This window comes from Phaenicophaeus curvirostris, chromosome 8 (genome assembly GCF_032191515.1).
Source record: "Phaenicophaeus curvirostris isolate KB17595 chromosome 8, BPBGC_Pcur_1.0, whole genome shotgun sequence".
In the NCBI taxonomy this organism is placed as follows: Eukaryota; Metazoa; Chordata; class Aves; order Cuculiformes; family Cuculidae; genus Phaenicophaeus; species Phaenicophaeus curvirostris.
The window spans coordinates 34,424,321-34,448,102 of NC_091399.1; the positions used below are offsets into that span (position 1 = coordinate 34,424,321).

The window sequence follows — 23,782 nt, forward strand, 5'->3', positions numbered from 1 at the left end:
AGCATCACCCTAGGAGAGTGTCCAGCAGAGAGGATGTACCCAAGGACAGCATCACCCAAGAAGGGTGTCCCTCCCAGGTGGGTGCATGGCAGGGAAAGCACACCCTGAGGACAGCATCACCCCAAGGAGGGTGTCCAGCAGGGAGAACGTACCCCGAGGACAGCATCACCCAAGAAGGGTGTCTATCCCAGGCAGGTGTCCAGCAGGGAGAGCGTACCCCAAGCACAGCATCACCCAAGAACCGTGTCCAGCAGGGAGCGTGTACCTGAGGACAGCATCCCCCTAGGAGGGTGTCCCTCCCAGGTGGGTGCACGGCAGGGAGGGTGTGACCCGAGGACGGCATCCCCCAAGCAAGGTGTCCAGCAGGGAGGGAGGGTGTCCCCAAGGACAGCATCCCCCGAGCAGGCTGTCCCTCCCAGGCGCTGCGCCCCGAGCCAGGGCAGCAGCAGGTCCCTCCTCGCGGCGGGCGCCCCCCCCGCCGATGCTCCCGAGGAGGTGCCCCCCCCGCCGCCCCTCCTCCCGCGGCCGCCGCCGCTCCCGCCCGCCGCGCCGGGCCGGCCCTGTGCATTGTGGTCCTGCGGCGGGGGGCGAAGATGGCCGAGAAGCAGAAGCACGACGGGCGGGTGAAGATCGGCCACTACGTGCTGGGAGACACGCTGGGGGTCGGCACCTTCGGCAAAGTCAAGGGCTGAGTACCGCGGCCGCGGGGAGCGGGGCCGGGCTCATCCCGCAGGATGAGCGCGGGGACGGGGAGCACCAGGGCTTGGTCTGGGCGGGGGGGGCCGGTCCGGCTGGCGCTGCCCGCGGGGGTTCCCCTCATCCCCGCCGGAGTAGTCAACGCGCATTCTCAAGGCGCCAGCTTTGCTTTACACGACTGTGTAAGATTTCCAGATATTCGTATTTATTTCAGCTGTGAATCCTGCCATTACATGCAAATGTTACCTTTGCATCTCTCTTCAGTTACCTGAAAGGAGGTTGTGGAGAGGAGGGAGCTGGGCTCTTCTCCCCAGTGACAGGGGACAGGACGAGAGGGAATGGCCTCAAGCTGCACCAGGGGAGGTTCAGGCTGGACATCAGGAAAAAAATTTTTCACGGAAAGAGTCATTGGGCACTGGCAGAGGCTGCTGAGGGAGGTGGTTGATTCACGTTCCCTGGAGGGGTTTAAAGGACGGGTGGACGAGGTGCTGAGGGACATGGTTTAGTGTTTGATAGGAATGGTTGGACTTAATGATCCTGTGGGTCCTTTCCGACCTTATGATTCCATGATTCTAATCGGGACATTAAAAAAAAAACCCGCAACACCAAACCACCGAAATTTATTGTCTAAGCAAAACGGGTGGCTATGATTTCTGGTTGGAAATGGGTTTAGCACCAACCCTCCCCCCAGCCCTCTGGGAGGTTCCCCCCAGTGCTGGGGCTGCTCAAGGGGGTGATGTGCCCGCACTTAGCCACTGGAGTTTTAAAATAAACCAAACTTGATGGCAGGGGAAAGAAACCACCACAACCACCGGAGCTAAATCCACCTGTGACCATTAATCAGGCCCCTAAAAATATATTGCCGTGTTTAATCCCAAACCACAAATTTACTGAGTAAAGAATTATAAGAATAAATACTTTTAACAGTAAGGACCGTTTAAATCACTCGTATAGCAGCAAACCTCAGAGAGGCTCCAAAGGCAATTTTTTTTCTTGTGGACCGAATTAAGCCAACAGCAGCCCTTTTTTCCTTGACTACCTTTGAGGTGTAACTAGTACAAACACTTCCCCCTTCCCCATATGACCTGACTTTGGTGAAAAGACTTCGGAAACTGCAAATGACATAAAAGAGATTTCCTGGCTCAAAATCCATTAAGGCTAAGTAGAACCCTTTATATTTTTTTCCCCCTTAATCTTTTGACTACAACTGACAGGTGAAATTTGGACTTCAGATTGGAAACTGAAGTAAAGAAACTAGATCTCCTATTTATAGAATTATCACATTTTAATCAAATGAGCTTTAGAAAAGCCTTTATACACCCTGTTTACAAAGAAGCATGAGAAAAACAAAGAGATTTTTGCCTGAATTGGTTCAAGCTTTGTATGTATTGTGTATAATAATTGCTTTTTCACTAAGAAGGCTGTTGCCATCTGTGACATTTCTTGTTGCTGGTGTGTTTTGTTTAAACTCTGCCTTGCACAAGACTTTGTAAGAGACACTTTTTTTTCCTGCCTTACTCCTCAAAGTTAAGAAATCATAAATTACAAAGAAATGGCAGTGAAAGGAAGGATTTAGTGACTATACCAGAGCTTGAATTTGTGGCTGGAGCTCAACAGTCAGCTTGAGCCATCAGAAACCAGACATATGGTAGAAGAAGTCCCTGCTGCCCTATTGTGATGTTCATTCTGGCTCGGCACTGAAATCCTCCTAAAAAATAGCTAAATACTGCAAGAGGTGGTTAGTTTTAAGCTTATTCAGTTCCTTGATCTTGTGTGTAGAAAGACCATACAAGTGATGGAAGTTGGTAGACGAGAGCAGGATTTTGGCAATAATACTAAAATTCCAGCCGGAAATGATGATTAAAATGCAGCATTTTTTAGAAGAGGAGAAGGTGGAAGAAGTTAATGTGGTGGGTGTGAATGGATAGCAGGTCTCGTGACAATTGTCAACATTGCTACACAGAATTATGCCAAATGCAGGGGAAGCTGGTAACAGTTATTTTCCCTGCCCGGCAAGCCAGAGATAAGATTAATTTGCAGAAAACAGAACTGTGGAAATTATCTTGGATTTTGAGTTCAGTGAAGCAGTGAAGGAAAGAGGTGGCATCTCCTCCACTGCTGGTTGGTAAGAACGGATTGGACAAGTTGTTGCTGTATTTGTCCTGGGCACATCCCACCTGTGTGTCCCCGAAGAGCTCTCCCTGACCACAGACCTTGCACAACAAGGTTGAATAACAGTTGCAGCTTGGAGAGCTTAAGTCAGAATCTATTGGACTAACACAAGTATTTTTCCATGTGGTGCCACACATGACATCCCTGGTGGCCACTTGGTGGTTTCTTACCTGACACTTGTTGGTCACCAAAGTGATCAATTTGTGGTCCCTCAAGGACCAGCAGTGGTTGGGTTATGTTTATGCTAGTTAGGATGGCACCTCCATGGGCTCGAATCAGGGTCAGATCCTGTTTTCCCAAGGACTGTACCATTGCTGCTGAGGGACATACCTTGTGTTAGAGGGAAGATAAACTGAAGGAGACTGAACAGATGAAGGAAAGGAAAAGGAAGGATGATATAACTTGTGAGCCAGTGGCACTGGGGCAGAATTAATAGCGTTACTAAATATGTGCTCTGAGTGGATTTCATTTTTAACTTTGGGCTAAGATAAGTGCTGGAACAGCTGATAGGAAAGGAGTTCTTTCAACCCTTCATAAACTTTTATCTTCCTCTGAAGCATTTGCAAAAACGTTGACTCCTCATGCTTCCTGAGCTGTATGAAATACTCACCCAGAGTTAGGCTTCATTGGTGCCTGCTGTAAAAAAACATGCTGTCAAGTGCTTTTAATGATTATGTCAGCTTACAATATTATAAACACTATTCCTCTTCATTTTTTTCTCTTATAAAAAAATAATTGAATTAGAAGAGTTTTCTTTCAGAAACTAGTTCTATTCTCTCTCTTCCCTTCTTTCCTAATAGCACCTGATGCTGAAGTGTTCTCATGCCCAGGCTCTCACATGTGCGAAGAGATTGGGTAGCAGCTAAGGACACTCACACTGTGTCCCGTTTAGTGCTGCTTTTTGGAGTTTAGGGTCAGTGTTACCACCTAACCTTTATGGCTGGGGTTTTTTTTTGTGGCACACTGTGCAATGCTGCTCCTTGTTTCAGTGTCAAACCCATCTCACCTCCTTCCCCCAGCAGAGTCCTGGTTCCTAGTTTTAAGCTTCAGTGGAGCTTACCCGAGTACTTCTTACTAAAAGACAAGACATGCACAAATTCCCTTTCTAATACTGCCTCTCAGCCCTCCCTTCTCCCCCTGGGCTTTTAATCCAGGAGATAGTGAGAGGGAAGGAAAAGCCTTCCTTACCACCACCTGAGACCACCACTGTCTATCCTTGGACAAGGAGAGGACAAATCCGTTAGAGATGAGCTGCATGAGCATCCCCCTCTGTGCCTGTGGGAGGCATGGAACCTGCTGATGCTCCTCATCCTTCAGCTGTATGATCCCAACAAGGTGCTCCAGCACTTGCATCACAGTGACTCCATGAGCAGAGGGAAGGTTGTCCTTACTGCTTCATGTTAGAATTCCTGCATCTACAGGATGCAACCAGAGAGACCTGAAAGGCTTAAAAGTCTCCCACTACATAGCAAATTATGTTCTCTCTTCGTCTCTATCTCTCAGGGCATTCAAGTAGGCTTAACAAGCCACTGGGGACCAAAACAATAATGTCTCTGTATCTAATGCTTACTGTAAGCAAAAGATAGATTACAAAATAGACTATTTATTTTTAATTATTAATGTGTTTGAGCTAGCAGACCTTTGCAGAGTTACACATTGTTTGTCATGCATGGAAAGGAGATAAACTATTCAGCAATGGTATTGAAAACAGTAATTATTCATTCTGGGAATGGCCATTTTACCTCTCCCCCAAGTATATAATAAAGATTTTTCAAAGCATTTACAGGGATAAGGCCAAAAGAAGTTGTCTTGAAACAGAGGATGGCAGAAATCAGGGTCTGCTTCCTAGTTTAGCAATAAACCTCTTTGCTATTCATCAGTTTCCCAACTAATGGCTTAATGCATTATAATTCTTTAATGGAGCTGAATGAATCACAGGCAGCTTTCAAAGTACATGTTATGCTCCCAAGAAAGAGAGAGCAGAGTTATCACAGTGCTAGAGACTACTGTTGGCACAATGTGGGAAGAATTCCTTGCAGAAAACGAAGAGGCTGTACCCCAGTCCCTCTGCAAGCCCCAGTAAAGACATGCTTTGCAGTCTTGGTCCAATGAAGCCTCCCTGCCATGAGGCAGGCTCAACACGGCACTGCTGTCCTCTTCCCCAGGGATGCACAAGGGAAAATGCCTCCTTGTACTTCTTACAGCACTCTCCTTGCACCACACGAGGAATTATCTGTCTCCTCCAGCCCTCAGCTAATCCCTAAATTGCATCTAAACTGCAAAGCTTAGTTTATTTCAATTTCGTCTAGTATTTTTAAGTATTGCAAGTAATAAAATGGACATGCAAAGTGGTGCTTTAATTTTCAAGGGCAGTAAAGTGTTTTATTTTTAGGATGCTCTTACTGAGGAAAGAATCTCTGGCAGGTCTTATCTGATGGCTAATAATAGTGACCTCGCGTGCCCTGAGCGGTGCGGGCACTGCTGCCCTATCCTTCTCATGCTGTCTGCTTATGCTGTTTGCTTCTGATCGGTTCATTAAAGCCTCCAGAATTATGGAATCTAATAATGTAATAACAAGTTTTGCACATAATTATTAACTCCTTGCACTCTGTGTTATTACTGGAAGCGTAACGTTCATAATTAGAGAGCACAAATATTTACTGTAAGCAGGTTTTCTGTGCAGTCTTTAGAAAGCCATCTATATGTCACCATTTTTAGGATTATACTGGAAAATACTGAGAAAGGATAGTTTATTGTTAGACAACCCTTTTAAATGTAAATATCCGACTGACAGTTTTCAAGCAGTTTCTGCTGTTGACTTCAGTATAAATTTTGCTTTCAAGGAGCTTTTTTGTCATAGTCTGTTTATCGATAACAAATGTATTAAATGCTGAATTAATTTCACATTATGTTAAGTTAGTGCAATTCCATCAGTGACAATGGTGCTATGCCTAGTCTGCGGTTGTTTGTCCCTTGTACACAGGAGATAAGCATCAGTATCTCGTGCACCAAGTGCATATTATAAAACCCCATATTGAAGTTTATCTCTTTTGTAAAACCAGAATTTGCTCTTGCCGTATAGCAGTGTTTGTGCAGTTTGTCATCAAATCAAGAAGCACACTTGAGAAAGTATAAATAGAAATTCATTTTAGTAATGCAAATCCTGCAGTCCTATTTTCAGCAGGGAAAATCCCTGTATCATTTTTTTTAAAGTGTGATGGTTTAGTTTTAAGACTGGGCTTCCCAGGGATTTACTTAATCAGTGTGTTATAACAGAGATTCTCCTCCGCCGTTTAAATATATCTGTTTCTGATTGGTCTAGCTTTACATACTGTAAGTCTTTGCAAATAAACTTTGGGTATGACCTCCTCTAGTAACTCACTCTGTTTTATTTACTTGAGTGGTGTTGTCAGGTAAGTCCGTTCTCTTCTGTCTTCCATGACTTCACTAGGAAAATAGTAAACGAAGAGACAAAAATCAAATTTTAAATCTCCTACCCCCAATCTTTTGGGTTTTTTCCCTTTCAAGAGTTGTTTTTAGCTTATAAATCAGAGTGTGCTGAATTGCTTCTGTGAACGTTGCTACTCTGTTTAGTGACTTTGCAATGCTGTCTTTCCAATAGTTGGTGAACACCAGCTGACAGGTCACAAAGTAGCAGTAAAAATACTCAACAGACAGAAGATACGCAGCCTGGATGTGGTTGGGAAGATCAAACGAGAAATTCAAAACCTTAAACTCTTCCGGCATCCTCATATTATCAAACTGTGAGTACCCTTTCTGCCACGTGTTCAGCTAACCCTTCCATCTGCAAAGACATACACCACTGAACTGATTTCAGGAGGTGGCTTAGAATAGTAGAAAATGTTAGGTGCATGGTCAAGCTTGTGCACGTTAATGCCAAGCATTGCTTTTTGAGAGGGTTTTTTTTTCCCCCACTAACTTACGGTGGGGACAGTTGATACTGAGAAATGATGGAAGATGTTTCTTCCATTGGAAGCCTGGGGCATTGCAACAGCCAACAGACCTATGTCCCTGCATCAAATTTTACTCTGTGAAACCTGTCCAAGTTGTCCTCGTTTCCATGCAGAGGCCATTATAAAGATGCATTGACATGCTGTAGGATTTTTTGTGATAAGCATTTTTAGCCTTGATATCTTTGGACTTGAAGCTGCTGAGAATTGTGCCTGAGGAACTGCAGCACAGTCAGGCTTGTAAAGTGAAGTCTTGGCCTGAAGTCAACAGGATTTACGTTTTAATGGCCTGATTATCCAGAGCTAAAGGAACATATTTTTTTTAATTTATTATTCAGACATAAGTTTTCAAAGTTGCCACTCTGATGAACCTGAATTTAAGTTGTAAATCAGCACCTGCACTCCAGCCTCTGGGATTCCTTCTCAATCCTCAGTTTGTGCAGCCAGTCCACATTAATGAGGCACTCGATAATATATTTGGCATTTCTATAAAAGTAAACTGTTGAATGGTAACTGCAAGGATAAGTTGACATTTAGGTCAGCCTTAAAACTGACATGAGATATAGCAAATACCTGTGACTTAGAGGCGAGGGAAAACAAATTCTCTCTGCAGTTAAATAACTAACCATGCGGCAACTGTTGACTTTAGAGTAACTTCACAGTTCCATGGATTTATTGGAGAACAGATTGGTATTATTTCATGAAAAAGCCAGTAAGATTCCTCATCTGTGCGTCCAGCATCCTGCAGTTAAGTCCTGTTCACACATTTGTCAAACTAATTATCCTAGTTTAACAATATCAGTGTCCTGTAGTACATATTGCAATCATGAAATACAATGATTGAGAAAAGACGTGAGGAGGAGACCACGGTATGTAAACTTCCTCTTTCAGTAGCTTTTTACAGACACACACTTATATAAGAACTAGTGGGGCAATCACCATTAACATAGATGTCTGAGTCCAAAGCGCTCAGAAAAAATAAGTTGAACCTATTGATCTTTATGGGACTATCACCCTTTCGCTTGCTGATCTCTGAAAATTGTTTGAAATCTGTTTGTTTCAAATTACAACCCACAGAGATTCAGCTGAAAAAAAAAAAAAAGTCAACAACAATGTGTCTGAAATAAAACCAAGCAGGGGTCTCAGCTGGTGCTGATATGAATTGCTGTAGCTGCATTGACCTCAGCTGATCACTGGCAGTTTGTACCAGCTGGGACACTGAAATGCCCTTGCAGCTCTCAGGGATCATTTTTAGTGAAAAGGGAGAATAAATTTCTGAGTCAAGGGTGATACTCTTCCCTCCCCTACCCCTCATTCTAGAATATAGAGATTTAATTGTTTTTAAATAACCGTGATCTTTTGGGGTGATAATCTTTTTTTCTGTATTTCTCCAAAAGAAGCTCCCTCTAGTGTCTACAGTTCTTTATCTTTTTTATCCTTCATTTGAGGGAAACCAAATATACCCTCTCTCCAACCCCGGCTAATAGTGCGTTAATTTCTAAAGCTGTTGTTGCAGATCTTAGGCAAAGTGAAAATTTGAAAGTCAGGAGGGTCATAAATGTGATAGGATTGTCTGGCATATATTTCAGAGGATTGTTTAAGAGCTTGAAGGAAAACCATAGGTCCATAAAAGAGATCCTTTCATAGACAAGTGAAAGATGATACTTGAAATAAGAGATGGCTTTTCAGAAGTAGAAAGCAGTTATAAATGCAAGATCCAAACATATGCTTATTTTAGGGGTTGATATGAAATTGATAATCTGTTTAGAAGTCTTTTGTTGTTCTTTTTTTTTTTGCTAAATTTACTTGTGTTTTTGAAGGTACCAGGTCATCAGCACACCAACGGACTTCTTCATGGTCATGGAATACGTATCTGGCGGTGAATTATTTGATTACATCTGTAAGCACGGACGTGTAAGTGCCAGTACCGTGTCAGCCCAAACACTTGTGTGGGAAGAGGATGATGTTTAGAAGCAAAACGACTGCTAAAGGGAATGCGGTTAAGGTTAAGGCCCAAAATAGAAGTTGCTTCACAGCAATCCCATCTGGAGTGTCTCGTATCCGGCTCGCACAAAAGTAGCGTGCGATTTTTTGCAACGTTCTCTGATGTATTTCGATACGCAAACCAAAATATCCAAGGTAACATGTTGCTTAGTGAAAATATTTGGAAAACTATCATATTTCTATAATTTTAGCTATGGGTTGCCTGTTAAAAAACCCAACAGTACAGCAGCAGAAATATGCGTGTGCAGGGCACCATAGGGGAAAAGCACTCATGGTGGTCTCCATCCCAGTCATTCGCCTCCCCCTTGGCTCCACGTCAGGATTTTTGAAGAAGGCTTTTTAAGGATGTGGCTTATCTGAACACGTTTTCAGATGCCAGTAAACCTACTGGGTATAAATCACCTGAGGCATAGGTTGAACCCATGAAATGTGGTATTATGGTTACAAAGAGAATAATTAGTGCCTGCCCAGTGGACATACTGATAGGCAGGGGGCAGCTGCAGGGCAAGGAGATAATGTGCTGAAGTGGACATACAGAATAAAGCCTTGGGTGAAGGATCAGCCCATTGTACATTTCCTCTCTGTACTACAAAAATCAATACATTTACAATAAATTGGCTTAGATTAGTTCACTGGTTGACGGAGATGGCTCCCTTTACTTTCCTGTGTACAGTTCTGATTTCCAGCACATACTATCTGGATCTTTTCAGTGACTAATTTAGATCCTTTCTGAACTTCTGCATTCAGAAACTTAATTTTTCATTTAGGGACTTTTTAGTCATCAGTAAAAGTAATCAATCTCCCCATAATTTTAAATATAATTTCTTTAATATAGGTCATACAAATTTATAGCTAATATAGCTAATTAAAATAATCACAATATTCCACCTTTAGCTTTTTTCCCCAAAGCCATCTGTCTATGAGGAGCTGTTCCCTGCAGCATCTTCTGCAGTGTTTTTTTCCAGCCTCGATCTACATGTGCTGTATAGCAGAACCAGTCCTGTTGGGGCACCAGGCCATCACCTCATAAGTGCCACCAATAAGTTCTTCGTGATAGCTAAGCTAAATATAGGTTTCTGATTTCATCTCTGGGCTGTATCATTTGCAGACACTAGCACATTATAAAATGCAAGGGAAATCTGCTTTATTTGCTGCTTCTGGTCACAAGCACGCTGTGATTTTCTCTCTGTACGCTTGAACATTTTGGCTCCTTGCTAAGACAAACCTTCCCTTGCCAGCTCCACACACAGACCAACCTTCAGGACTATTTCCCTTTGCATCCATAGGTTGAAGAGGCAGAAGCTCGACGCCTTTTCCAGCAGATTCTCTCTGCGGTGGATTACTGCCACAGACACATGGTTGTCCACCGAGACCTGAAACCAGAGAACGTGCTGCTGGATGCACACATGAATGCAAAGATAGCTGATTTTGGTATGTGACCCCAGCAGCATTCCAGAAATGCAGCCAACTCTGAGGCGCTTGCTGGAGCGTGTCCATGTAGCACGCCTTACAAAACCCAGAGCCTGTTTTCCTAACCGCTAGCAGTTGCTTTACCTGAAAAGCCCACAGTTACAAACACTGATCTTTTTGCAAAAGAAGGGATTACTTATTGTAGGCTGCTTCTGTACTGGCATTAAGAATGGAGCAGTAAAGTAATTTGCAAATCTTCACTATGTTTTACTATAATCACCTAGTATAAAGATTTAGCTAATTTATGTTTAAGACAGCCTGGGTGCAGTTAAATCCAGTGTGAGCTGGCTGCATATGTTTATTTTCATGTGTGCTCTCTGTACGTTTGGCCATGTGCTCTTGGCCTCACTTCATTTTACAAATGAGCAGTAATAGGAGTCTTTAAGTGGCATTACTGATTGAAATCCATTGAAGTAGCTGAGCTACCAGCTCAGTCCCAGTGAGTCCTTTCTAGCAGTGATAAACTCTTTTGAAGATTTACTGATTTCAAACCCTGCACAATTCCCATATAAAGTAAGTGCTCTGGGATTAATTATGTCTCTTTTTCTCTGTGCTCTGGGATTTGCAACTTAAAGAAGGAAAACTAGCCTGCAGTGAGCATTCCTTGATTGGATGTGAAAATAACGACAACAATTATAATAATAATTTGCAAGTCAGCTCAAAGGAGTCCATCTAAATTATGTCAATTCCCCTCCACTTTCTATACCTCTCTTCCTCTGTGCAACATGGGAGTCTTCTGTGGCTGGACCTTCATATCAAACATCGACATGTAATAAACATACTGTTTTTAGGATTATCCAACATGATGTCAGATGGTGAATTTCTGCGCACCAGCTGTGGTTCCCCGAATTATGCAGCCCCCGAAGTCATCTCTGGAAGGTAAGACATTCCACTTCGTCCCAGAGCCTATGCAAGCATGTGGTCTTTAAACTTGTTCTTGGAATCAGAAACAACTTTATACATCTAGTGAAAGTAGCTGACTCATTCTAGCCTGCATTTTATGTTTGGGTGAATCTACTGGCAAAAATCTGAATGTTTTCTTGATTATGACACTTCCCAATAGCTGTAATAGTAGCTGTTTTTTTGCTAAAGACTTTTACTTTGGAGGTGTCATTAATAGCAGATGTTGACCATTTCTATTGCTAATTGAAGAGGGTGAAAATTACTCTTTGGGTGCAAATACTGAGGCTTCACATGCAAAGACTTTTCCGGGCCACCGCCTTCACTCTCCTGCCCACCTGTAATATGAAGCACAATGTTAATGAGGAAAACATTCACTTAGAAGAATCTGGAAGATCTTTACTCACTTCCCTGCACTGTTGAACTCTTGTATAGAACATGCTTGTCTTCTGGTTCTTAAGCTACAGGATTTTTCCGTGGCAGTAAGTTCACCCATTATAAATTTGTTTTGGATTGATGAATTGAATTGACAAATCTTTAGTGTGTTTGCATCTCTCAGCATGCAACAGCTGTACAACACGTGGTTTGTTGAACACACTGCAAGATAGAATTGGACTTTGCCATGCTAATACAGAAGTGTACCTGCTATTTTCACTATCAGGGACCTAAGTCACACAGAATATACTTATTTCACTCTCTGTATAATATCATAGCAAGTAATGCAAATACAGATTTTCAGATTTTACGTCCTCTGTATGGTCGTTAATCTGCCCATCCCTTCGTTATCTGCCTCAAATTTTTGAATCACCTTTTGCATGAGCATTAGTTCTCCTACTCCAGTATATTCTTGCTTATAGCTGTAGCTTTTAAATACAACATTTTTTTTTCAAAGTCTCTTAACTGTGATTGTGATTATTTTATCACTGTTTACATCCGTGCAAGTGGTGGCAGAGTATTCTAGGAATTAAACTACCACCCAAAACTCTGTTGTGACTGCAGCTCTGCATGCGAAAGCAAGTAATTCTTCATTTTCAGGCCAGGGACAAAGCCAAAAACTCTGCCATAATTAAAAAAAATAATACTATTTCCAGGTCCTTTTTGATAAAGGCCAGAACTACATATTTTTCCGTTCATATAGGATACAAGGCATATAGCAGAATAACAATAAGTCTTTAGTCCCTGCAGCTTCCTGTATGCAATGCGTCATTGTTCCAAGGATACAGGCAATCCATCTTATTAACAAGCCACCCTACCGCATCAGCACCTCTTATAGTACCAGTTTTATATCCCTGAATAATATGCCAAGCTGCCCTCTTCTCAAATACCTGCATTTGTCGGGGAGAGGCATGACCTGCTGTTCTGGCAGTGGGATGAATGCCTTGCGAGTGGGTATGCAGGGTGGGGGTGAGCTGTTTCGTGGCACCAGCAGCAGTTGCTGGGTAGAGCACAGAAGCAGTAGAGCATGACAGTTCAGGTTTCAGTGTCACTAAAGCCCATCTCATTTGGGCTTAGAAGTCTAATCAGCTGTTGAAGCAATGCAGTTATCAGCAAAAGAATCAGGGTTCCTATTTGTCAGCATTGGGCATGAAGGACCAAGGGGTTGTCTAGGTAATTGTCCCCATTTCCAAAGTACACTTACTTCATTGTTGTCCTTGGCCTCTGCAGGCAAAGTCTTGACTGTTGGACAAGAAGAGCTGGTGTTTGGGTTGTGTTCAGAGAGTGAATGTGCGTGACTGGTGCTTTTTGTACATCAGTCTGTCTGCAGTGGAGCTTTTCAGGAGGAGCAAGTGCAGGATGATGAGGTTTCATGCAAAGACTTCTAGATTTTCATTTCAACCTCTGTGTTTTGGTAGGATTTTACAGCCCAAGGGCAGGCACTGTCTCTCAAAATCTCTAGGAAAGAATAGGTTACAGCAAAAAGAAATAAAGAAATCAAGTAAGCAAGTAGCAGTAAACCCCATATATTTGGGGTGCACTGACTTGGTGATGCCAGGGAGCACATTAGCAGCTTGTCGGAAGCAGGAGCACTTGCATACCAGCACATGAACTTCAACTGAAAATAAACACATGGAGATATAGTATCTGCTGCCATTTAATCTGCCTTGCTAAATGAACAGAAATTGCTGGCTAGGCCCTTGGGGTGAAGGAGCAAACAGCCTGGTAGATCTCTTGGAAACATGAGGTTCAGCTCTTTGGAGGGTCTGCCGGAGGCAGGGACATATTTGATCCTTACGCCACAGCGGTACAGAGGAGCGTGGGCAGCCCATGCCAGCTCTGCCATGTCATTTCCCCTTGCCAGTGAGTGATTTTGGCTTAGGCAGGTTTGACTGGGGGCATCCATGGCAGCAGCCCTGGGCGTGAGCTGTAGCTCTGGCCCTGGTGGAGCTGGTGGAGTGTACCCCAGCTCACCCAGCAGGATCTGTACCCTTCTTAGGAGGAAAGGATGGAGGGTGACACCTTTCTTCTGCCTTTGCCTTTGCACAGGCTGTATGCTGGCCCTGAGGTGGACATCTGGAGCTGCGGTGTTATCCTTTATGCCCTTCTCTGCGGCACTCTGCCTTTTGATGATGAGCACGTCCCCACCCTCTTCAAGAAGATCCGGGGAGGTGTGTTTTACATCCCTGAATACCTCAATCGCTCCGTTGCCACTCTTCTTATGCACATGCTGCAGGTTGACCCCCTCAAGCGAGCAACCATCAAGGACATCAGGTCAGCCCAGGTGGGAGGGGGTGGGCTGGCTGCATTTGGAGGGTTCTGGCATTCCAATGGCAGAGGACATTTTGTGTATTTATATAACATGCTATTTTATAGCATTATAAAATAGCCTCAAATGTCTCTTATAATAATAATAATATAATACTTAGCAAAACCAGCTGTATCATGCAATAATCCTAAAAACTTAAAAACCATCATCTATTTTTCATTACTTTATATCAAGATGACCTCCCTCTAGGTACCAGTTCAGAATAAGAGGGTAATCATTGTACTTAGTTTCTGTCCAATAAGAATGGAGAAGAAACACAAGAATTAATAACTTTATCCTTAAATACAGGACGTAGTTTAAAATGTGATCAAGTGGTTCATCTTTACATGCAGTGTAGTTTTCTGGTTTAGTCAATGAGTGCAGTGCTCATGAACCTTTTATCTGCATGCATTACTGTGGAAATTCAGTCTAAAGGGAACAGTTGGGCTCTTTGGCAGATATTTGTGCCTTCAGAGATCATTAAAGTTTTGTGGCTGGTAGTAGGACTTCAAATTTCTCATAATCTGAGTAATTTTATGAATGTTTTGTAAAACTGGAACTTGACACACATTTTATGAAATTTACGGTGATCGTTACATCTAGCTGGTGTGCCAAACATATATGCAAATGTTACTGGGACTTTGAGGATTTCTTGGGATTTTAGTGCATTTGCAATGGATGGCCTTAATTTTACATTTCAAGTAAAACTAAGTAGAATGCCTTTTTTATTTCTTAAGTCCTTAAGACTGAAGGATTTAATTACATGTTAGAGCAGCAGCACACGTGGCAAGATTACAGCTGATAAGTAGAACCAATAGGCTAGCTTCTCTATGGCATTTAGCCACTTAATTATCATTGTCTTCATTGTAAAGCAGTGAGAATCAGGTACCTGGATAACTTTTATGCTCTGTATCTCTGTCAGACCCATTGTATTCCAAAAGCATGAGCGTCACTTAAGTGCTGAGGTCTTAACTTCGGAGCCAGGTGAGCAAGCAGCTGTGCTTGCAAAGTGCCATCACTGTTGCAGTACTGGGAGGATCATGCTGGGCTGGGTTGACCTTCCCGTTCTGCGGCTGGGATTAGTCTTAGCCAGATCAAGCAATATAGTTGAGGAGTGTTCAGCCAGCCAGTTTCTCATCCTCAAGGCTCATTTCGTCTGCCACCTCTCTAGTGCAAAACACACTGCTCTTTTTGGAATGTAGAGCTCATTTTGTTTGCCAGTGGGTTTTGAAGTCACCTTGCTAGAAATGTGTTGCTTATTCCTCTATGAAATGCTTTAAACACCAAGCCAAAGCTGCCCAGATCCTCTTGGGGAGCAATCCAGGGACTGGTGGCAGTGGTTGCCTCAGTCTGATTTGCACTGAGCTCACAGCAGCTACTCTCTGCCTTTCCTCAGGGAACATGAGTGGTTTAAGGAGGAGCTGCCCAGTTACCTGTTCCCAGAGGACCCTTCCTATGATGCCACCGTCATTGATGATGATGCGGTTCGGGAAGTTTGTGAGAAGTTTGAATGCACAGAGTCAGAGGTGATGAATAGCCTGTACAGTGGTGACCCTCAGGACCAGCTGGCTGTGGCTTACCACCTCGTCATTGACAACCGGAGGATCATGAACCAAGCCAGCGAGTTCTACCTTGCCTCCAGCCCGCCCACCGGCTCCTTCATGGACGACAGCACCATGCACATCCCTCCTGGCGTGAAGCCGCACCCCGAACGGATGCCACCGTTGATAGCAGACAGCCCCAAAGCCCGATGTCCTTTGGATGCCCTCAACACCACAAAGCCGAAACCCTTGACTGTCAAAAAGGCCAAGTGGCACCTGGGAATCCGCAGCCAAAGCAAACCCTATGACATTATGGCCGAGGTGTACCGTGCTATGAAACAGCTGGACTTTGAGTGGAAGGTAGGGAGTTCTGGTGCTTCGTGATGGTTTTCAAGTGTCGTTTTCTCACAAGCTCAATTGCTCAGGGAGGTTGGTAGGTATCATTACAGCCTCACCTGTTTCCAAATGAATACCCACACCTTGCAGTCATCCCTGCTATTTCTCATTTATTCAAGCACACTGCGTTAAGGTGCTAGTTGGGGCTCAATATCTGTAGCATTGGTTTATGTGTGAAATAAGAGTTTTGTTTCTGAATGCTCTAAGCCTCTGGCTGGAAAGATGATTCTGCCTCGTTTAACTGCAGGGATAAGAGAAGCCTGTCACATTTCTAATTTTAGTGGCTAATTCCTTGTGAGGTCATCTCAAGTGCTTCTTAGTAAAAACTCATTATTTCTGCTTCGATCCTAGCAGTTGTGCGTGCTGAAATGGCATGATATGCATCTTCTTAAAAGATGCATAGAGAGTGGGCAGAGGGATCAGATGGCATTTAAGTTGGCATAGTCACTTCATATATTTCTTCAGAGGTACGCAGCATTTAGTCATAATCTTTTTCAAAATCTGATTAATAAATCCCTAAATTAGCCCTTAATATTTTCTGATGAGACTGATTCTGTAAATCTTGGTGCAGTCGCTGATGTGAGCTCTCCTGACTCATGGCATTTTGCAGCAGCCTTGTGTGTGCATCAGGAGCCAGGTAAGGAGAATTTCAGCCTAGATCTTCATCACAAGAGGAGATACCCTCCTCATTCCAGGTCCCAAGGGTTGTTCAGTGTGAACGTCACTGTGACACTTATTTAAAAACTCCTATCTCCTCCTTATTTTTGATAGTATTATGTATTTAAAGCCACATAGCGCCCAAAAAACTGATTTCAGTGCACTAGCCAGGAGATGGAGTGTCTCCAGATGCATATGCCTACACCAGCCAGACGTTTATTAGCTGTGTAATTCTAAAGACAGTGAACAAACTCGATATATTTCTGGTACAGTTTCACAAACCAAGTCAGCTCAATGTCTTCGTGTAGGCAGTGGAGCTTATTTTGGACAAGGAGGTTTCACAATAGTCTTCCCCACCCTAAGAATAACTGCAGACATGACTCTTCATCAAAATAGCTTTCCCATCCATGCAATTGCTTCTTAAGCATAGCACAGAGAAAAGACCTCATTGCAAATGAGATGCAGAAGATTGTGGGGTGTGAAGCAGCAAGATAAAATACAGCTCAGGGCTGAGTCGTGAAGGCTGAATTTAACTGTGCTGGTCAGAGAGGTTACTCCTTCCAGCTACGCAGCCTGCTCTGTTTTCAGTCCTAGTATGCAAGTCCACAAGTGGACTTTTTGGCTTACATGGCCATTGCTGCTGGTGAGGAAGGAGCAAACTTCCGTTTGGTGTCTGGCAGATGGGTCGTGGCAGCTCTATCTCCAGCAACAGGTGAATCAGAGCCCTAAGAACGGTTTTTAAAGATAGGAGGAAATAATAGGATATGAAGCCATTTGCTTATTTTCATAGGCATTTTTCTTTCTAGAGACTGTTTTTCTTAGAAGATGTCTTTCTAGTGTTTAGAAAAAAATAGCAAAAGAAATGTTCTTACTAACTTGAATCTTGCTCCTGAAAGTAAGTTTCCGATTGCAGGTGGTGAACTCCTACCATCTCAGAGTGCGCCGCAAGAACCCAGTGACAGGCAATTATGTGAAGATGAGCCTGCAGCTCTACCAGGTTGACAACCGTAGCTATCTCTTGGACTTCAAAAGCATTGATGGTAAGCAGGAAATGGTGTAACATGAGATGTAAAAATGTAAAATGGCTAGTTTAAAAAAAATTAAATCATTCCTTGCATTTCAAAACAGTTTTATGCAGCTGTTTCAAGTCAGCAAAAGCCCATTTGTCTCCACTATTACTAGGTCCTTACCAAACATGCATTGCAGATGCCAAATTAATGCCACCTTTTTTTTTTTTTTTAAATGTATAAGACGAAGTGATGGAGCAGAGGTCTGGCTCCTCCACACCACAGCGCTCCTGCTCTGCTGCTGGCTTGCACCGACCGAGGCTGAGCATTGATGCTGCTGCAGCAGCTGAGTGCCAGTCACTGATGGGCTCTCTGAGCGGCTCCTTTGTCGGCAGCATCCCCTCAGTGACACCGCGCCTGGGGAGCCACACCATGGACTTCTTCGAGATGTGTGCCAGCCTGATCATGGCTCTGGCTCGCTGATGGGCAGCACCGAGGCACCAGTCCCTCCACGCATGGTATTGCACTGTGAGGATTTGGTCCTACTTGTCTGTTCCTTGTTTCTTCTGCTTCGTTACTCCTCCACCCCTTACTGCTCCATAGCCTACGACATAGAGCCAATTCCAGACCCAAAACCCTCTAACAAGGCACTGAGAAAGTTAAGAAAAACTTTATTTCCCTCATTATACCGTGGTGAAATGTATTCAATACCCTTTTTTCCCTAGGGAACTGAATGAGAAATGTCAGCATGGCTATAAAGTAGCCAATGTATTACTGAATTTTTGGAAAACACCTGCCCCCTGGTTCATCCTGAGTTAACAGAGCCATGGCCAACCTTTCTACAATGTAGCTAATGTGCAGTGAAGTTGACATTGTGTCCCCTTTGCTGTGCAAAGCAGGGGCAGGATGGACTGAGCCACGTCAGAGGGGTGAAATAGGGTGCAGGGGTAATGAAGTAGCTCTGTGTCAGTTGCACCAAGGTGCCAGGAGGGCTCCTGGCCTCTAGTAACACTTTCCTCCTAAAACTAGCAGCTGCATAGATGTTTCTTCATTAGCGTAATATGCTATCCCTCCCCTCTGTTTTTTTTCCCCTGATATAGACAGGGAGGGTAAGGTAGGATGTGCAATTCAAACTTGCCATGGGAAAGCATCCATGTGTCAAGTGTTTGCAGAGGAGTGTCCCATAAGATGCTTTACTTCTGCTCCTAAAAGCCCCAGACAGCACTGACCTGCTCACCACGCTTAAAGGTGAGGGCTGCTTGCCTTTTTTCCAGCTCTTAACGTCTCTCCCTTCCAACCTGCTCGCCCTTCCCTGCTGCACTGCCAGCTCCAGGGGCTGAATCCCAAACAGGATTCAGATGAGCCACCGGTGGAGGGCAGGATGCCGATGAGCCACCTGAAAACCCAGCACTTCGCACAAAGGTGGGGATCATCACTGCTGGACAACAGCCAGCAGCATCGTGCAGCTCCAAAGAATTTACCTCTCACCTTTCCCATAGGAAGCCTTCACCTGTTGTCACCACCCTAAAACGGCTGCCAAATCTGCCATCCCTGCCTTCCCTGCTTGCATTTTTGTGCTGCTGGAGACTCACTTTTCATGCTGAAGGGCTCTCCTGTCCCACTGATGCTCACCGGACTGGGACCTTCACCGCTCCGCTGCTAAGGCAGGGAAATCTGATTTCAGAGTTTTACTGTTTCTTTACTTTTATCCTATCTGAAGGATAGGATTTTATTTTTTAAGAAAAACGACAGGGATTTTTAAGGTTAAATTCTTGTTATTCAAGGGTAAACTCTTAAAGCATGTGTGACTTCTTTGTTTAAAAGAATTATTTTTGATTACATAGGCTTAATCTAATGGGCAGTGTTGGCATCTACTTGGCTTCACTATGGCATTTAATCCATTTACTTGATCGCAAAGGAACGTAGTAGTCTAAGCAGTCAAGGAACAAATACTTTATGAAAAGTTTGCCAAAAAATTGCTGGGTATTTTTTTTTCCTTTTTTTTGTTCTTTTGGTTTTTTTTAAGAAACAAAGCAAAGAAGAACTTGAGCAACATTGCTGGTCCCAGGTATGTGGTCATTCAACTTGAAAAAAAAAAATCCACCTTCTTGACAGCTTCTTATGGCCCATTAAGGTTTTTTGCTAGGCTTTTTTGAACAGTTGCACTTTAATTTATACTTTCTGCAAGTTTCTATGAGAAGTAAGGGAGAGAGTGACACATTAAGCCTTTTGTACTAATCATTTTAGATAATGAAGACAAATACGGGATGGTTTTGCCATCTACTGGCAGTTAAGTGGACATATTCAGCTTGAAGTCAAAGTCCGTTTTTTAAAAAAACACAGAATTGCCTTACTTTTGTTACAGATTATGCTTGGATTCTCACTAATGTGACTTCACAACTCCAATTTTTCCAGCAGCTACACAAAGTAGAACGTTTCAAAAAAAAAAAAAATCAGTTTTGCTGTTAAGTTCTTATACTCTAAATCCAATGCAGCAGTGGTTGCATTATAAACCTGACAGCAGAACAGTTTTGTTTTTAAAAGAAACACCAGAAATATTTGTAGTACTCCTAGGTTTTGTAATGTGCTTTTTATTATATTATCATTGTTAAATGAATATTCTGGGGTTTAGGATAGCGTGGCTGTTGGATGATGTGTGTCTCCAATGGTGGGATGTGAGCAGGTCATACCTGGTGAGGATGGAGAATCCAGACTCCTGTGTGCAAAAAAAAAAAAAACCACAACAACAACAACCCACCCCAGAGCCCAAGCTGAGCAGCACCCAGATCTTCAGCAGCTTTTGGGTCACTGCTGAGACTCAAGCAAATGCTGAGCGAGCAGCCTCAGTGGTTTTGGGTGCTGGAGATAAATTCCTCTGGAAAGGAGCAGGAGAGGGCGGCTGAGCAGCCATAGGGATAGACGTTAATTTCCATCTAGAAAACAAGAGTGTCCATACCCCTGCCATTAAATGTATTGGAAATCTAAAAGGCTGTTTAAATCACGACTCACAACTAAGCATCTTGCCAAGTCGTTTATCCTGGAAACACCTGAGGCCCAGTTGATAACTTTGGCTCAGAAGCATGTAGATGTACAGATGTATTGCCTTAAAATGACACTCGTCCTCTTAGATTTTCTTCCCAGCAGAACTAACAGTATTAAATGGCAGTAAATTCCCTTGGGAGGAAATATTTATTTCCTAGAGTCAGGTGGTATTTCTAGGTGGTAGAATAAGCCCTTGTGGCACTTGGCACCTTAGACCCATGCGAACAGAACTCATATGAATCTGCAAAACTAGTCCTGCCTGGAGGGCAGTAGGAGTGGCTCAGTTTTCCATACGGAGAGACACAAAGAGATGAAGCAACTTCCCTGCCTTGATGTCAGCAGAGGCAGTGGAGCAAGTAGGACTGATGGAATTACCTCAGCAATGAATGCATTGGATTAAACTGTCCATTACAGCCTTACCCAAATCCACTCTGCCAATTTTGAAATAATCTGAGAAGTTTAACTTCTTTTTTTTTAGTTTGTTTTACCTTCAAATAGGCTGTTTTCTGATTCCTGGCTGCTGAGAAGCTACTGACCTTCCAGTTACATTTTTCCAGAGGAAAAGTTTAACTTTTACACTGTAGTCAGTGTAAAACTTGTTAACTTTTACACTGTGGTCTTTTTTTGGGTTCGTTTTTTTTTTTTTTGAGTTATGCTGGTACGTGCATGAGCATCAGGAAAAACAGGGTAGACTTATTTGAACTATAGAAACTTGAATTACTCCAAGTGCAATTCTTCAAAAGGTACTGGATGGCTGTGCATTGCAAGCCACAAACTTTCCTTCAGCCCAGGGAAGAGAGAGGCAAAAATGCAAATGATATAGCAGTCAGATAGGCTCCAGCACTAACCTCCAACTCCTGGATGAGTTAATTCAGAAATAGCTTGTACTGTACTAATTGGCAAATGTATGTATATATTATATATGTATACATATTTAAAAAAATGTAGGTAGCATCTCTGTCCTTGGCCTCTCAGGTTTATGTCCTTGGCGGGGTAGGTGTGTGCCCTGGACAACTGCCATCGCACACAATAATCCCGACATGAGAGAGGACCCAGAGAAAGGGGATGATATTTTTACACCTTATTCTAGGTAAAGCCCATGAGTAGCTTAGCTGACCCCATTGCTCCCAACATGCCCTTCCCAGCCAAAGCCCTGGTGCTTATGGCGTTTGGGGCAGTTTTATTTTCAGGAGTTAGAGCTGAGCAGGTGAAGGTAGCAGGTTTTTTGGGTTTTTTTAATCTTAAGGGGTCAGAAATGTATGCAGTGTGTGTGTGTCTGGTTTAGCATTTCATAAGATGTATAGAAGCACAGGGGTGTATATATGGGCAGTGTTGTAAAAAATGAAGCAACTGGTTAGTATCTGTTGTATATACATGTTTTTTTCTATGATTATAATGCCATTCATATTGGAATAATGTTCAAGCAAAATAACCATTCTGTCTACTCCTTTTCATTTTACTGCTCTTTACCATCAGTGATCTTGTGTGCACTTATATCGAAAGGAGAGAGACCTATATGCGGGACACGAAATTGTGCCTTCGATATACATCAGGACTGCTGGAAGTCTCAGCTTTATTTCAGGAGGTGCACAAATACCCCAGCTTATGCAGGATCCCAAAAGTGAGACATGCAGGCCATGTTTCTAAATACTTGAAGTACCGTTTGTTGTGCAATTATTTAGCTTCACCCTCTCGTTAGCCGAGAGGAGAGGGGGAAGAAATACCGCACATCCAACCCTCCAGATGAGCCAAACAAAGCCTCACTCCACCTATTACAGTATTTTACTCAGAAGTTTTAGGATCCGTTTGTTTCTGGTGTATGATGAGTCACGTTTCTTAAGGTCTTTCTTACTTTGGTATTGGCTTTCCATTTAGTGCTTTCATTTGGCTTCCTTAGCCCTTCTTGTATATTTTCCTTTTCATCATCCACTTATAAAAATTAAAAAAATTACAGCTTCCTGTAATTCTGAATTTCCAGTCTGCCCTTTGGACGTGGAGTTAAGGATTCATTCAGAGGTACCTCACTCCCGTGCCTGAGAAATGAACTGGTTTTCAGAATTCCTACATTGTACCTATTGACCAAACACTGACTTTTGCTGAGAGCAAACCTGGTGTTGCAGGTGTTTGATGTACATAGCTTTGCTCATGTTACTCATCAAATGAGAACTAGATGGTAAATCAGAGTTCTGTCTGCAAAGCACGACTATACGTTGGTGTTACAAAAAACTGTTTTCAACAAAAGCCTTGAAATTCCTGCTGAAGCTGCCTTAATTTAAAAATCAAAGTTTATTTGTAAGATTCATCTCTTATGGTTTTTTTTTCAACTTTTGAATATTTTATTTATCTTATGAAACTGTGAAGTAAATACTTTAGACATGGTGATATTTATTCTTGTTGCTGAAAGCATGTTCATGTTCTGTATGATGTTACATTCACATGTTTTGTACCTCAATGCATTTGTTTTTTTTTTCATTTAGAGCACAAAGCAAAACTGAATCTTAAGATAACTGTAGCACCTGTGGCCCAGCACCTTTGGGCAGACAATCTGCTCTGTGAGAAAGATGAACTGGACTACTCCATTGCAATTTTCTGTTGATACTATAAGGAGGATTTACAATGTCATATATTTATGATTTCTTGTTGTTAAGATACTAAATCTTAAAAAGCTCTGAATATAAGCATCCCTTTAAAGATATTAACATGAAGCTCAGGAAAAAATATTGAGCTCCGTAAATACTTCTGTCTTTCTGGGCATTTTGTACTTTGTTAGCTGATGGACTGGAGAAAGTTTTGTTCTTAAATTAATTTGTTTAGTAATTTCTGGGTGCAGCTGTTATGGAAGGGCACAGAGCCTAGGTTCAGTTTTGTCCTTTGTGCAACTGCATTTGATAATCATGATGAAGCCTTTTACCTTCCATTTATGGTGTGGAAAGTGTTTCTTGATGTATTGCACTGCATGTGATAGCTGTCTCCATGGTTGACATTTGCACTTTAATAAACTCAGAGATGAAAAGAGGCAAGATCAACAAATCCTTAAAGCTTGCTTATTGCACAGTCCCTTTTTGCAGGCTGGGATTGGCTGGTAGAGTTTCGCTCTGGAGTTGCTGCCAGCACATCCTGGCTGTGGGGCCATGGGTGCCCCCAGAACTTGGGAGTATGAAGCAAGGGGAATTAAAACATATA

General features: G+C 42.9%; 1 protein-coding gene across 4 annotated transcripts; it reads left to right on the top strand.

Moving 5' to 3' along the window:
• Positions 1–547: 547 nt before the first annotated feature.
• PRKAA2 (protein kinase AMP-activated catalytic subunit alpha 2) lies at positions 548–23,615 on the top strand. 4 transcript variants are annotated; one of them, XM_069861914.1, is made up of 9 exons: positions 549–687; positions 6,491–6,632; positions 8,660–8,753; positions 10,130–10,274; positions 11,105–11,192; positions 13,698–13,922; positions 15,353–15,857; positions 17,464–17,590; positions 17,802–23,615. In XM_069861914.1, exons 1-9 carry the CDS (start codon positions 594–596, stop codon positions 18,038–18,040), a joined length of 1,659 nt encoding a protein of 552 aa, XP_069718015.1. In that variant the 5' UTR covers positions 549–593; the 3' UTR covers positions 18,041–23,615. The 4 variants fall into 4 exon arrangements, with proteins under 4 accessions (XP_069718017.1, XP_069718015.1, XP_069718018.1 ...); XM_069861917.1 differs by having other exon boundaries at positions 556–662; XM_069861916.1 differs by lacking the exon at positions 17,802–23,615 and having other exon boundaries at positions 548–687; positions 15,353–15,930; positions 17,464–17,582.
• The last annotated feature ends 167 nt before the right edge of the window (positions 23,616–23,782 follow it).

Excerpts from the sequence above, each read along its gene's own strand:
- PRKAA2 (XM_069861914.1), top strand. The coding sequence starts at position 594 with ATGGCCGAGAAGCAGAAGCACGACGGGCGGGTGAAGATCGGCCACTAC. Across the intron at positions 6,633-8,659 it reads CATCCTCATATTATCAAACT|GTACCAGGTCATCAGCACAC; the intron begins GTGAGTACCCTT and ends GTGTTTTTGAAG. Across the intron at positions 15,858-17,463 it reads AGCTGGACTTTGAGTGGAAG|GTGGTGAACTCCTACCATCT; the intron begins GTAGGGAGTTCT and ends TTCCGATTGCAG.